The sequence below is a fragment of the Scyliorhinus torazame genome, chromosome 12 (genome assembly GCF_047496885.1).
Source record: "Scyliorhinus torazame isolate Kashiwa2021f chromosome 12, sScyTor2.1, whole genome shotgun sequence".
NCBI lineage: Eukaryota > Metazoa > Chordata > Chondrichthyes > Carcharhiniformes > Scyliorhinidae > Scyliorhinus > Scyliorhinus torazame.
Genome location: NC_092718.1, coordinates 138,106,613 through 138,121,106, shown reverse-complemented (window position 1 = coordinate 138,121,106; position 14,494 = coordinate 138,106,613). Strand labels below are relative to the sequence as shown.

The 14,494-nt window shown below is 55.6% G+C and overlaps 1 protein-coding gene across 2 annotated transcripts in view; it reads right to left on the bottom strand.

Annotated features, from left to right (window-relative positions):
- megf8 (multiple EGF-like-domains 8) overlaps positions 1-14,494 on the bottom strand; it is a 584,430-nt gene that overhangs the window by 298,649 nt on the left and 271,287 nt on the right. For both annotated transcript variants that reach the window (XM_072469091.1, XM_072469092.1), the window contains exon 5: positions 9,541-9,770. In XM_072469091.1, the coding sequence (XP_072325192.1) occupies positions 9,541-9,770 (230 nt within the window). The remainder of the gene's footprint in view (positions 1-9,540; positions 9,771-14,494) is intronic.

The following is a 14,494-nucleotide window of genomic DNA, read 5'->3' as shown; positions in this document are numbered from 1 at the left end:
TCACTCTCTCACTCTGACCTAGGGGAATGGTCACTCACCCTGACCCAGGGGAATGGTCACTCACTCTGACCCAGGGGAATGGTCACTCTCTCACTCTGACCCAGGGGAATGGTCACTCTCTCACTCTGATCCCCGGAATGGTCACTCTCTCACTCTGACCATGGGGAATGGTCACACTCTCATTCTGACCCCGGGGAATGGTTACTCTCTCACTCTGACCCCGGGGAATGGTCACTCTCTCACTCTGACCCCGGGGAATGGTCACTCTCTCACTCTGACCATGGGGAATGGTCACACTCTCATTCTGACCCCGGGGAATGGTTACTCTCTCACTCTGACCCCGGGGAATGGTCACTCTCTCACTCTGACCCAGGGGAATGGTCAGTCTATCACTCTGACCCCGGGGAATGGTCACTCTCTCACTCTGACCACGGGGAATGGTCACTCTCTCACTCTGACCCCGGGGAATGGTCACTCTCTCACTCTGACCATGGGGAATGGTCACACTCTCATTCTGACACCGGGGAATGGTCACTCTTTCACTCTGACCCCGGGGAGTGATCACTCTCTCACTCTGACCCAGGGGAATAGTCACTCACTCACTCTGACCCAGGGGAATGGTCAGTCTATCACTCTGGCCCCGGGGAATGGTCACCGTCTCACTCTGACCTAGGGGAATAGTCACTCACTCTGACCAAGGGGAATGGTCACTCACTCTGAACCAGGGGAATGGGCACTCTCTCACTCTGAACCAGGGGAATGGTCACTCTCTCTCTCTGACCAAGGGGAATGGTCACTCTCTCACTCTGACCCCGGGGAATGGTCACTCTCTCACTCTGACCATGGGGAATGGTCACACTCTCATTCTGACACCGGGGAATGGTCACTCTTTCACTCTGACCCCGGGGAATGATCACTCTCTCACTCTTACCCAGGGGAATGGTCACTCACTCACTCTGACCCAGGGGAATGGTCAGTCTATCACTCTGACCCCAGGGAATGGTCACCGTCTCACTCGGACCGCGGGGAATGGTCACTCTCTCACTCTGACCTAGGTGAATGGTCACTCACTCTGACCAAGGGGAATGGTCACTCACTCTGAACCAGGGGAATGGGCACTCTCTCACTCTGAAACAGGGGAATGGTCACTCTCTCTCACTGACCAAGGGGAATGGTCACTCTCTCACTCTGACCCCGGGGAATGGTCACCTTCTCACCCTGACCCAGGGGAATGGTCACTCACTCTGAACCAGGGGAATGGTCACTCTCTCACTCTGACCCAGGGGAATGGTCACTCACTCTGAACCAGGGGAATGGTCCCTCTCTCACTCTGACCCAGGGGAATGGTCACTCTCTCACTCTGACCTAGGGGAATGGTCACTCACTCTGACCAAGGGGAATGGTCACTCACTCTGAACCAGGTGAATGGTCACTCACTCTGACCCAGGGGAATGGTCACTCTCTCACTCTGACCCCAGGGAATGGTCACTCTCTCACTCTGACCCCGGGGAATGGTCACTCTCTCACTCTGACCTAGGGGAATGGTCACTCACTCTGACCCAGGGGAATGGTCACTCTCTCACTCTGACCCAGGGGAATGGTCACTCTCTCACTCTGACCCAGGGGAATGGTCACTCTCTCACTGATCCCAGGGAATGGTCACTCTCTCACTCTGACCCCGGGGAATGGTCACTCTCTCACTCTGACCATGGGGAATGGTCACACTCTCATTCTGACCCCGGGGAATGGTCACTCTCTCACTCTGACCCCGGGGAATGGTCACTCTCTCACTCTGACCTAGGGGAATGGTCACTCACTCTGACCAAGGGGAATGGTCACTCACTCTGAACCAGGGGAATGGGCACTCTCTCACTCTGAACCAGGGGAATGGTCTCTCACTCTGACCCCGGGGAATGGTCACTCTCTCACTCTGACTCCGGGGAATGATCACCCTCTCACTCTGACCGAGGGGAATGGTCAGTCTATCACTCTGACCCCGGGGAATGGTCACTCTCTCACTCTGACCCAGGGAAATGGTCAGTCTATCACTTTGACCAAGGGGAACGGTCACTCACTCACTCCGACCCAGGGGAATGGTCACCCTCTCACTCTGACCCCGGGGAATGGTCACTCTCTCACTCTGACCCCGGGGAATGGTCACTCTCACACTCTGACCCCGGGGAATGGTCACCCTCTCACTCTGACCAAGGGAATGGTCACCCTCTCACTCTGACCCAGGGGAATGGTCACCCTCTCACTCTAACCCAGGGGAATGGTCACTCTCTCACTCTGACCCAGGGGAATGGTCACTCTCTCACTCTGACCCCGGGGAATGGTCACACTCTCATTCTGACCCCGGGGAATGGTCACACTCTCACGCTGACCCAGGGGAATGGTCACACTCTCACTCTGACCCAGGGGAATGGTCACTCTCTCACTCTGACCCAGGGGAATGGTCACTCTCTCACTCTGACCCAGGGGAATGGTCACTCACCCTGAACCAGGGGAATGGTTACTCTCTCACTCTGACCGTGGGGAATGGTCACTCTCTCACTCTGACCAAGGGGAAGGGTCACTCTCTCACTCTGACCTAGGGGAATGGTCACTCTCTCACTCTGACCATGGGGAATGGTCACACTCTCATTCTGACCCCGGGGAATGGTCACACTCTCACTCTGACCCAGGGGAATGGTCACACTCTCACTCTGACCCAGGGGAATGGTCACTCTCTCACTCTGACCCAGGGGAATGGTCACTCTCTCACTCTGACCCAGGGGAATGGTCACTCACCCTGAACCAGGGGAATGGTTACTCTCTCACTCTGACCGTGGGGAATGGTCACTCTCTCACTCTGACCAAGGGGAAGGGTCACTCTCTCACTCTGACCTAGGGGAATGGTCACTCACTCTGACCCAGGGGAATGGTCACTCTCTCACTCTGACCCCGGGGAATGGTCACTCTCTCACTCTGACCAAGGGGAAGGGTCACTCTCTCACTCTGACCTAGGGGAATGGTCACTCACTCTGACCCCAGGGAATGGTCACTCTCTCACTCTGACCCCGGGGAATGGTTACTCTCTCACACTGACCATGGGGAATGGTCACACTCTCATTCTGACCCCGGGGAATGATCACTCTCTCACTCTGACCCAGGGGAATGGTCACTCACTCACTCTGACCCAGGGGAATGGTCAGTCTATCACTCTGACCCCGGGGAATGGTCACTCTCTCACATTGACCCAGGGGAATGGTCATTCAATCGGGCAGCACGGTAGCACAAGTGATTAGCACTGTGGCTTCACAGCGCCAGGGTCCCAGGTTCGATTCCCCGCTGGGTCACTGTCTGTGCGGAGTTTGCACGTTCTCCCCGTGTCCGCGTGGGTTTCCTCCGGGTGCTCCGGTTTCCTCCCACAGTCCAAAGACGTGCAGGTTAGGTGGATTGGCCATGCTAAATTACCCGTAGTGTCCATAAGGGTTGGGAGGGGTTATTGGGTGGAAGTGAGGGATTAATGTGGGTCGGTGCAGACTCGATGGGCCGAATGGCCTCCTTCTGCACTGTATGTTCTATGTAATAATCTATGTAATAATCAATCTCACCCAGGGGAATGGTCACTCTCTCACTCTGACCCCGGGGAATGATCACTCTCTCACTCTGACCCCGGGGAATGGTCACTCTCACTCTGACCCCGGGTAATGGTCACCTTCTCACCCTGACCATGGGGAATGGTTACTCTCTCACCGACCCCGGGGAATGGTCACTCACTCACTCTGACCCAGGGGAATGGTCACTCTCTCACACTGACCCCGGGGAATGGTCACTCTATCACACTGTGACCCCGGGGAATGGTCACTCTCTCACTCTGACCCAGGGGTATGGTCACTCACTCACTCTGACCCAGGGGAATGGTCAGTCTATCACTCTGACCCCGGGGAATGGTCACCGTCTCACGGTGACCCCGGGGAATGGTCACTCTCTCACTCTGACCCAGGGGAATGATCAGTCTATCACTCTGACCCCGGGGAATGGTCACTCTCTCACTCTGACAAAGGGAAATGGTCACCCTCTCACTCTGACCCCGGGGAATGCTCACCCTCTCACTCTGACCCAGGGGAATGGTCACTCACTCTGATCCAGGGGAATGGTCACTCACTCTGACCAAGGGGATGGTCATTCAATCTGACCCACGGGATGGTCACTCACTCATTCTGATCCTGTGGAATGGTCACTTACTCTGACCCAGGGGAATGGTCACTCACTCTGACCCACGGGAATGGTCACTCACCCTGACGGATGGTCACTCACTCTGACACAGGGGATGGTCACTCACTCTGACACAGGGGATGGTCACTCACTCTCACCCAGGCGAAAGGTCACTCAATCTGACCCAGGGGAATGGTAACTCACTCTGACCCACGGGGTGGTCACTCACTCACTCTGACCCCGAGGAATGGTCACTCACTCTGATCCAGGGGAATGATTACTCACTCTGACCCCAGGTAATGGTCACTCACTGACCCAGGGGAATGGTCACTCACTCTGATCCAGGGGAATGGTCATTCACTCTGACCCAGGGTAAAGGTCACTCACTCTGACCCAGGGGAATGGTCACTCACTCTGACCCAGGGGAATGGTCACTCACTCTGACCCAGGGCAATGGTCACTCACTCTGACGCAGAGGAATGGTCACTCACTTGGAACCAAAGGAATGGTCACTTACTCGGACCCAGGGGGATGGTCACTCACTCTGACCCAGGGGAATAGTCACTCACTTGGACCCAGGGGAATGGTCACTCACTCTGATGCAGGGGAATGGTCACTCACTCTGACCCAGGGGAATGGTCACTCACTCTGACCCAGGGGGATGGTCACTCACTCTGACCCAGGGGAATGGTCACTCTCTCACTCTGACCCCAGGGAATGGTCACCCACTCAGACCCAGGGAAATGGTCACTCACTCTGAGTCAGGGTAATGGTTACTCACTCACTCTGACCCAAGGGGTTGGTCACTCACTCTGGCACAGGGGGATGGTCACTCACTCTGACCGAGGGGAATGGTCACTCACTCAAACCTGGGGAATGGTCACTCGTTCATTCTGACCCCGGGGAATGGTCACTCATTCAATCTGACCCAGGGGGTTGGTCAGTCACTCTGACCCAGGTGAATGGTCACTCACTCAAACCTGGGGAATGGTCACTCATTCATTCTGACCCCGGGGAATGGTCACTCACTTACTCGGACCCAAGGGGTTGGTCAGTCACTCTGACCCAGGTGAATGGTCACTCACTCAAACATGGGGAATGGTCACTCATTCATTCTGACCTCGGGGAATGGTCACTCACTCTGACCCAGGGGAATGGTCACTCACTCTGACCCAGGGGGTAGTCACTCTCTCTGACCAAGGGGATGGTCATTCATTCACTCTGTCCCCGGGGAATGGTCACTCACTCTGACCCCGGAGAATGGTCACTCACTCTGACCCCGGAGAATGGTCACTCACTCACTCTAACCCAGGGGAATGGTCACTCACTCACTCTGACCCAGGGGGATGGTCACTCTCTCACTCTGACCCAGGGGAATGGTCACTCACCCTGAACCAGGGGAATGGTTACTCTCTCACTCTGACCGTGGGGAATGGTCACTCTCTCACTCTGACCAAGGGGAAGGGTCACTCTCTCACTCTGACCTAGGGGAATGGTCACTCACTCTGACCCAGGGGAATGGTCACTCTCTCACTCTGACCCCGGGGAATGGTCACTCTCTCACTCTGACCAAGGGGAAGGGTCACTCTCTCACTCTGACCTAGGGGAATGGTCACTCACTCTGACCCCAGGGAATGGTCACTCTCTCACTCTGACCCCGGGGAATGGTTACTCTCTCACACTGACCATGGGGAATGGTCACACTCTCATTCTGACCCCGGGGAATGATCACTCTCTCACTCTGACCCAGGGGAATGGTCACTCACTCACTCTGACCCAGGGGAATGGTCAGTCTATCACTCTGACCCCGGGGAATGGTCACTCTCTCACATTGACCCAGGGGAATGGTCATTCAATCGGGCAGCACGGTAGCACAAGTGATTAGCACTGTGGCTTCACAGCGCCAGGGTCCCAGGTTCGATTCCCCGCTGGGTCACTGTCTGTGCGGAGTTTGCACGTTCTCCCCGTGTCCGCGTGGGTTTCCTCCGGGTGCTCCGGTTTCCTCCCACAGTCCAAAGACGTGCAGGTTAGGTGGATTGGCCATGCTAAATTACCCGTAGTGTCCATAAGGGTTGGGAGGGGTTATTGGGTGGAAGTGAGGGATTAATGTGGGTCGGTGCAGACTCGATGGGCCGAATGGCCTCCTTCTGCACTGTATGTTCTATGTAATAATCTATGTAATAATCAATCTCACCCAGGGGAATGGTCACTCTCTCACTCTGACCCCGGGGAATGATCACTCTCTCACTCTGACCCCGGGGAATGGTCACTCTCACTCTGACCCCGGGGAATGGTCACCTTCTCACCCTGACCATGGGGAATGGTTACTCTCTCACCGACCCCGGGGAATGGTCACTCACTCACTCTGACCCAGGGGAATGGTCACTCTCTCACACTGACCCCGGGGAATGGTCACTCTATCACACTGTGACCCCGGGGAATGGTCACTCTCTCACTCTGACCCAGGGGTATGGTCACTCACTCACTCTGACCCAGGGGAATGGTCAGTCTATCACTCTGACCCCGGGGAATGGTCACCGTCTCACGGTGACCCCGGGGAATGGTCACTCTCTCACTCTGACCCAGGGGAATGATCAGTCTATCACTCTGACCCCGGGGAATGGTCACTCTCTCACTCTGACAAAGGGAAATGGTCACCCTCTCACTCTGACCCCGGGGAATGCTCACCCTCTCACTCTGACCCAGGGGAATGGTCACTCACTCTGATCCAGGGGAATGGTCACTCACTCTGACCAAGGGGATGGTCATTCAATCTGACCCACGGGATGGTCACTCACTCATTCTGATCCTGTGGAATGGTCACTTACTCTGACCCAGGGGAATGGTCACTCACTCTGACCCACGGGAATGGTCACTCACCCTGACGGATGGTCACTCACTCTGACACAGGGGATGGTCACTCACTCTGACACAGGGGATGGTCACTCACTCTCACCCAGGGGAAAGGTCACTCAATCTGACCCAGGGGAATGGTAACTCACTCTGACCCACGGGGTGGTCACTCACTCACTCTGACCCCGAGGAATGGTCACTCACTCTGATCCAGGGGAATGATTACTCACTCTGACCCCAGGTAATGGTCACTCACTGACCCAGGGGAATGGTCACTCACTCTGATCCAGGGGAATGGTCATTCACTCTGACCCAGGGTAAAGGTCACTCACTCTGACCCAGGGGAATGGTCACTCACTCTGACCCAGGGGAATGGTCACTCACTCTGACCCAGGGCAATGGTCACTCACTCTGACGCAGAGGAATGGTCACTCACTTGGAACCAAAGGAATGGTCACTTACTCGGACCCAGGGGGATGGTCACTCACTCTGACCCAGGGGAATAGTCACTCACTTGGACCCAGGGGAATGGTCACTCACTCTGATGCAGGGGAATGGTCACTCACTCTGACCCAGGGGAATGGTCACTCACTCTGACCCAGGGGGATGGTCACTCACTCTGACCCAGGGGAATGGTCACTCTCTCACTCTGACCCCAGGGAATGGTCACCCACTCAGACCCAGGGAAATGGTCACTCACTCTGAGTCAGGGTAATGGTTACTCACTCACTCTGACCCAAGGGGTTGGTCACTCACTCTGGCACAGGGGGATGGTCACTCACTCTGACCGAGGGGAATGGTCACTCACTCAAACCTGGGGAATGGTCACTCGTTCATTCTGACCCCGGGGAATGGTCACTCATTCAATCTGACCCAGGGGGTTGGTCAGTCACTCTGACCCAGGTGAATGGTCACTCACTCAAACCTGGGGAATGGTCACTCATTCATTCTGACCCCGGGGAATGGTCACTCACTTACTCGGACCCAAGGGGTTGGTCAGTCACTCTGACCCAGGTGAATGGTCACTCACTCAAACATGGGGAATGGTCACTCATTCATTCTGACCTCGGGGAATGGTCACTCACTCTGACCCAGGGGAATGGTCACTCACTCTGACCCAGGGGGTAGTCACTCTCTCTGACCAAGGGGATGGTCATTCTTTCACTCTGTCCCCGGGGAATGGTCACTCACTCTGACCCCGGAGAATGGTCACTCACTCTGACCCCGGAGAATGGTCACTCACTCACTCTAACCCAGGGGAATGGTCACTCACTCACTCTGACCCAGGGGGTTGGTCATTCACTCTGACCCAGGGGGGGTGGTCACTCACTGTGACCAAGGGAAATGGTCACTCACACTGACCCCAGGGAATGGTCACTCACGCTGACCCAGGGGAATGGTCACTCACTCTGACCCCAGGGAATGGTCACCCACTCTGACCCCAGGGAATGGTCACTCACTCTGACCCCAGGGAATGGTCACCCACTCTGACCCCAGGGAATGGTCACTCACTCTGACCCCAGGGAATGGTCACCCACTCTGACCCCAGGGAATGGTCACCCACTCTGACCCCAGGGAATGGTCACTCACTCTGACCCAGGGGAATGGTCACCCACTCACTCTGACCCAGGGGGTTTGTCACTCACTCTGACCCCAGGGAATGGTCACTCAGGCTGACGCAGAGGAATGGTCACTCAATTTGACCCCAGGGAATGGTCACCCACTGAGACCCCGGGGAATGGTCACACACTCTGACCCTGGGGATGGTCACTCACTCTGACCCAGGGGAATGGTCACTCACTCTGACCCCGGGGGTGGTCACTCACTCTGACCCCGGGGAATGGTCACTCACTCTGACACCGGGGAATGGTCACTCACGCTGACGCAGAGGAATGGTCACTCAATTTGACCCCAGGGAATGGTCACCCACTGAGACCCCGGGGAATGGTCACACACTCTGACCCTGGGGATGGTCACTCACTCTGACCCAGGGGAATGGTCACTCACTCTGACCCCGGGGGTGGTCACTCACTCTGACCCCGGGGAATGGTCACTCACTCTGACACCGGGGAATGGTCACTCACTCTGACCCCGGGGAATGGTCACTCACTCTGACCATGGGGAATGGTCACTCACTCTGACCCCGGGGAATGGTCACTCACTCTGACCCCGGGGAATGGTCACTCACTCTGACCCCGGGGAATGGTCACTCACTCTGACCCCGGGGAATGGTCACTCACTCTGACCCCGGGGAATGGTCACTCACTCTGACCCCGGGGAATGGTCACTCACTCTGACCCCGGGGAATGGTCACTCACTCTGACCCCGGGGAATGGTCACTCACTCTGACCCCGGGGAATGGTCACTCACTCTGACCCCGGGGAATGGTCACTCACTCTGACCCCGGGGAATGGTCACTCACTCTGACCTAGGGGCTGGTCACTCTCTCACGCTAGGCGATGGTAGTTGGTGAACTCTGGGACTCACCAAGTCACAGTGTCCGCCCCGCGATTGAGTTGAGCAGTTGTTGGGACATCTCTGCCAGGCACAGTCTTGTCCAGCATAACCGGCAGTACACACACACTGTCCCTTCTGGCACTGCTGGTTGGCACGGCAGCGAGGCTGGCAATTCTCCACGGTGTAGGTTGCATTGAAGCCCTGAAAGGCGATGCCTGCACTGACGGAGATATTTCCCTCCAAGTAAACGGTTAGCACCCCTGACAAACAGCAGGAGAATTAAATACATATGAAACACATAATACAGCCGAGACAAGTGCTGACAGAAATTGGCCGTAAAAACTGAAGCTCCCCAAGTATTCAGTAGACAGTGAGAAACGAGGAGCCAGTTTGGAACAATCACAGAGCGGCATCTGCATTGGACGGAACACAGACCGCCAAACATTAAAATTCCTATCCCTGCAAACTCAAACCCCTCAAGAGAATTTACCGGCTGCACCAATGTAACACCAGCCAGAACACAACCTGCGAGCAAAACACTTTCCAGTGACACACTGCAATATAGAGCACTCTCCCACTGGCAAACTGCGATACAGAGCGCTCTCCCACTGGCACACAGCTATATATTGCACTTTCCCACTGGCAGATTGCAATATAATGCACTCTCCCAGTGACACACTGCGATACAGAGCACTCTCCCAGTGCCGACATAGTCAACATCTTTTCCCAAAGGTAGGGGAGTCTAAACCTAGAGGGCATAGGTTTAAGGTGAGAGGGGAGAGATTCAGAAGGGCCCAGAGGGGCAATTTCTTCACTCAGAGGGTAGTGAGTGTCTGGAATGGGCTGCCAGAGGTAGTAGTAGAAGCGGGTACAATTGTGTCTTTCAAAAAGCATTTAGATGGTTACATGGGTAAGATGGGTATAGAGGGTTATGGGCCAAGTGCGGGCAACTGGGACTAGCTTAATGGTAAAAAACTGGGCGGCATGGACTGGTTGGGCCGAAGGGCCTGTTTCCATGCTGTAAACTTCTATGATTCTATGATTCTATGACACACTGCGATACCGGGGCTCTTCATTGGCCGGGGCATTGAGTATAAGAATTGGCAAGTCATGTTGCAGCTGTATAGAATCTTAGTTAGGCCACACTTGGAGTATAGTGTTCAATTCTGGTCGCCACACTACCAGAAGGATGTGGAGGCTTTAGAGAGGGTGCAGAAGAGATTTACCAGAATGTTGCCTGGTATGGGGGGCATTAGCTATGAGGAGCGGTTGAATAAACTCGGTTTGTTCTCACTGGAACGAAGGAGGTTGAGGGGAGACCTGATAGAGGTCTACAAAATTATGAGGGGCATAGACAGAGTGGATAGTCAGAGGCTTTTCCCCAGGGTAGAGGGGTCAATTACTAGGGGGCATAGGTTTAAGGTGAGAGGGGCAAGGTTTAGAGTAGATGTACGAGGCAAGTTTTTTATGCAGAGGGTAGTGGGTGCCTGGAACTCGCTGCCGGAGGAGGTGGTGGAAGCAGGGACGATAGTGACATTTAAGGGGCACCTTGACAAATACGTGAATAGGATGGGAATAGAGGGATACGGACCCTGGAAGTGTAGAAGATAGTAGTTTAGTCGGGCAGCATGGTTGGCACGGGATTGGAGGGCCGAAGGGCCTGTTCCTGTGCTGTACATTTATTTGTTCTTTGATACGGAGCACACTCCCAGTGTCACACTGCGATACAGAGCACTATCCCAGTGACACACTGCGATACAGAGCACTCTCCCACTGGCACACTGCCATACAGAGCACCCTCCCACTGGCAGAGTGCAATGCACAGCAATCTACCAGTGACACAAGAGTACTTATCAGTGGTGTGATACAGAGCACTCTCCCAGTGACACACTGCAAACAGTGCATTCTCCCAGTGACAGTGTGATACCTAACACTCTCCCAGTAATACACTGCGATATAGAGCGACACACTGCGATACAGAGCGCTCTCCCAGTGACACACTGCCATACCGAGCGCTCTCCCAGTGACACACTGCCATACCGAGTGCTCTCCCAGTGACACACTGATACAGTGCGCTCTCCCAGTGACACACTGCGACACAGAGCCCTATCCCAGTGACACACTGCTCTACCGAGTGCCCTCCCAGTGGCACACTGCAATACAGAGCACTCTCCCAGTGACACACTGTGGTACAGAGCGCTCTCCCAGTGACACACTGCGATACAGAGCGCTCTCCCAGTGACACACTGCCATACTGAGCGCTCTCCCAGTGACACACTGCCATACCGAGCGTTCTCCCAGTGACACACTGCGATGTAGAGCATTCTCCCAGTGACACACTGCCATACCGAGCGCTCTCCCAGTGACACACTGTGATACAGAGCGCTCTCCCAGGGACACACTGCGATACAGAATGCTCGCCCAGGGACACACTGCGATACAGAGCGCTCTCCCAGTGACACACTGCGATACCGAGTGCTCTCACAGTGACACACTGCGATACAGAGCGCTCTCCCAGTGACACACTGTGATACAGAGCGCTCTCCCAGTGACACACTGCGATACAGAGTGCTCTCCCAGTGACACACTGCCACACCGAGCGCTCTCCCAGTGACACACTGCGATACAGAGCGCTCTCCCAGTGACACACTGCGATACAGAGCGCTCTCCCAGTGACACACTGCGATACCGAGCGCTCTCCCAGTGACACACTGCCATACAGAGCCCTCTCCCAGTGACACACTGCGATACCGAGTGCTCTCCCAGGGACACACTGCGATACCGAGCGCTCTCCCAGTGACACACTGCCATACAGAGCCCTCTCCCAGTGACACACTGCGATACCGAGTGCTCTCCCAGGGACACACTGCGATACAGAGCCCTCTCCCAGTGACACACTGCGATACAGAGCCCTCTCCCAGTGACACACTGCCATACCAAGCGCTCTCCCAGTGACACACTGCCATACCGAGCACTCTCCGAGTGACACACTGCGATACAGAGCCCTCTCCCAGTGACACACTGCGATAACGAGTGCTCTCCCAGTGACACACTGCCACACAGAGCACACTCCCAGTGACACACTGCGATACAGAGCGCTCTCCCAGTGACACACTGCCATACTGAGCGCTCTCCCAGTGATACACTGCCATACCGAGCGTTCTCCCAGTGACACACTGCGATGCAGAGCATTCTCCCAGTTACACATTGCGATACCGAGCGCTCTCCCAGTGACACACTGCGATGCAGAGCATTCTCCCAGTTACACACTGCCATACCGAGCGCTCTCCCAGTGACACTGCGATGCAGAGCATTCTCCCAGTGACACACTGCGATAACGAGTGCTCTCCCAGTGACACACTGCCATACCGAGCGCTCTCCCAGTTACACACTGCGATACAGAGCATTCTCCCAGTTACACACTGCCATACCGAGCGCTCTCCCAGTGACACTGCGATGCAGAGCATTCTCCCAGTGACACACTGCGATAACGAGTGCTCTCCCAGTGACACACTGCCATACCGAGCGCTCTCCCAGTTACACACTGCGATACAGAGCCCTCTCCCAGTGACACACTGCGATACCGAGTGCTCTCACAGTGACACACTGCGATACAGAGCACTCTCCCAGTGACACACTGTGATACAGAGCGCTCTCCCAGTGACACACTGCGATACACAGTGCTCTCCCAGGGACACACTGCGATACAGAGCGCTCTCCCAGTGACACACTGTGATACAGAGCGCTCTCCCAGTGACACACTGCGATACAGATTGCTCTCCCAGGGACACACTGCGATACAGAGCACTCTCCCAGTGACACACTGTGATACAGAGCGCACTCCCAGTGTCACACTGCGATACAGAGCACTCTCCCAGTGACACACTGTGATACAGAGCGCACTCCCAGGGACACACTGCCATACCGAGCGCTCTCCGAGTGACACACTGCGATACAGAGCCCTCTCCCAGTGACACACTGCGATAACGAGTGCTCTCCCAGTGACACACTGCCACACAGAGCACACTCCCAGTGACACACTGCTATACCGAGCGCTCTCCCAGTGACACACTGCGATGCAGAGCACTCTCCCAGTGACACACTGCCGTACCGAGCGCTCTCCCAGGGACACACTGCGATACAGAGCACTCTCCCAGTGACACACTGCTATACCGAATGCCCTCCCAGTGGCACACTGCAATGCAGAACATTCTCCCAGTGATACACTGCCGTACCGAGCGCTCTCCCAGCGACACACTGCGATACAGAGCACTCTCCCAGTGACACACTGTGGTACAGAGTTCTCTCCCAGTGACACACTGCCATACCAGCGCTCTCCCAGTGACACACTGCGATACAGAGCGCTCTCCCAGTGACACACTGCCATACCGAGCCCTCTCCCAGGGACACACTGCGATACAGAGTGCTCTCCCAGGGACACACTGCGATACAGAGCGCTCTCCCAGTGACACACTGCCATACCGAGCACTTTCCCAGTGACACACTGCGATACAGAGCACTCTCCCAGTTACACACTGCGATACAGAGCACTCTCCCAGTGACACACTGTGATACAGAGCGCTCTCCCAGTGGCACACTGCAATGCAGAGCATTCTCCCAGTGACACAATGCGATAGGGAGCGCTCTGCCAGTGACACACTGCGATACAGAGCACTCTCCCAGTTTCACACAGCGAGACCAAGCGCTCTCCCAGTGACACACTGCCATACAGAGTGCTCTCCCAGGGACACACTGCGATACAGAGCGCTCTCCCAGTGACACACTGTGGTACAGAGCGCTCTCCCAGTGACACACTGCTATACCGAGCGCTCTCCCAGGGACACACTGCCATACCGAGCGCTCTCCCAGTGACACACTGCGATACAGAGCCCTCTCCCAGTGACACACTGCGATAACGAGTGCTCTCCCAGTGACACACTGCCACTCAGAGCACACTCCCAGTGACACACTGCTATACCGAGCG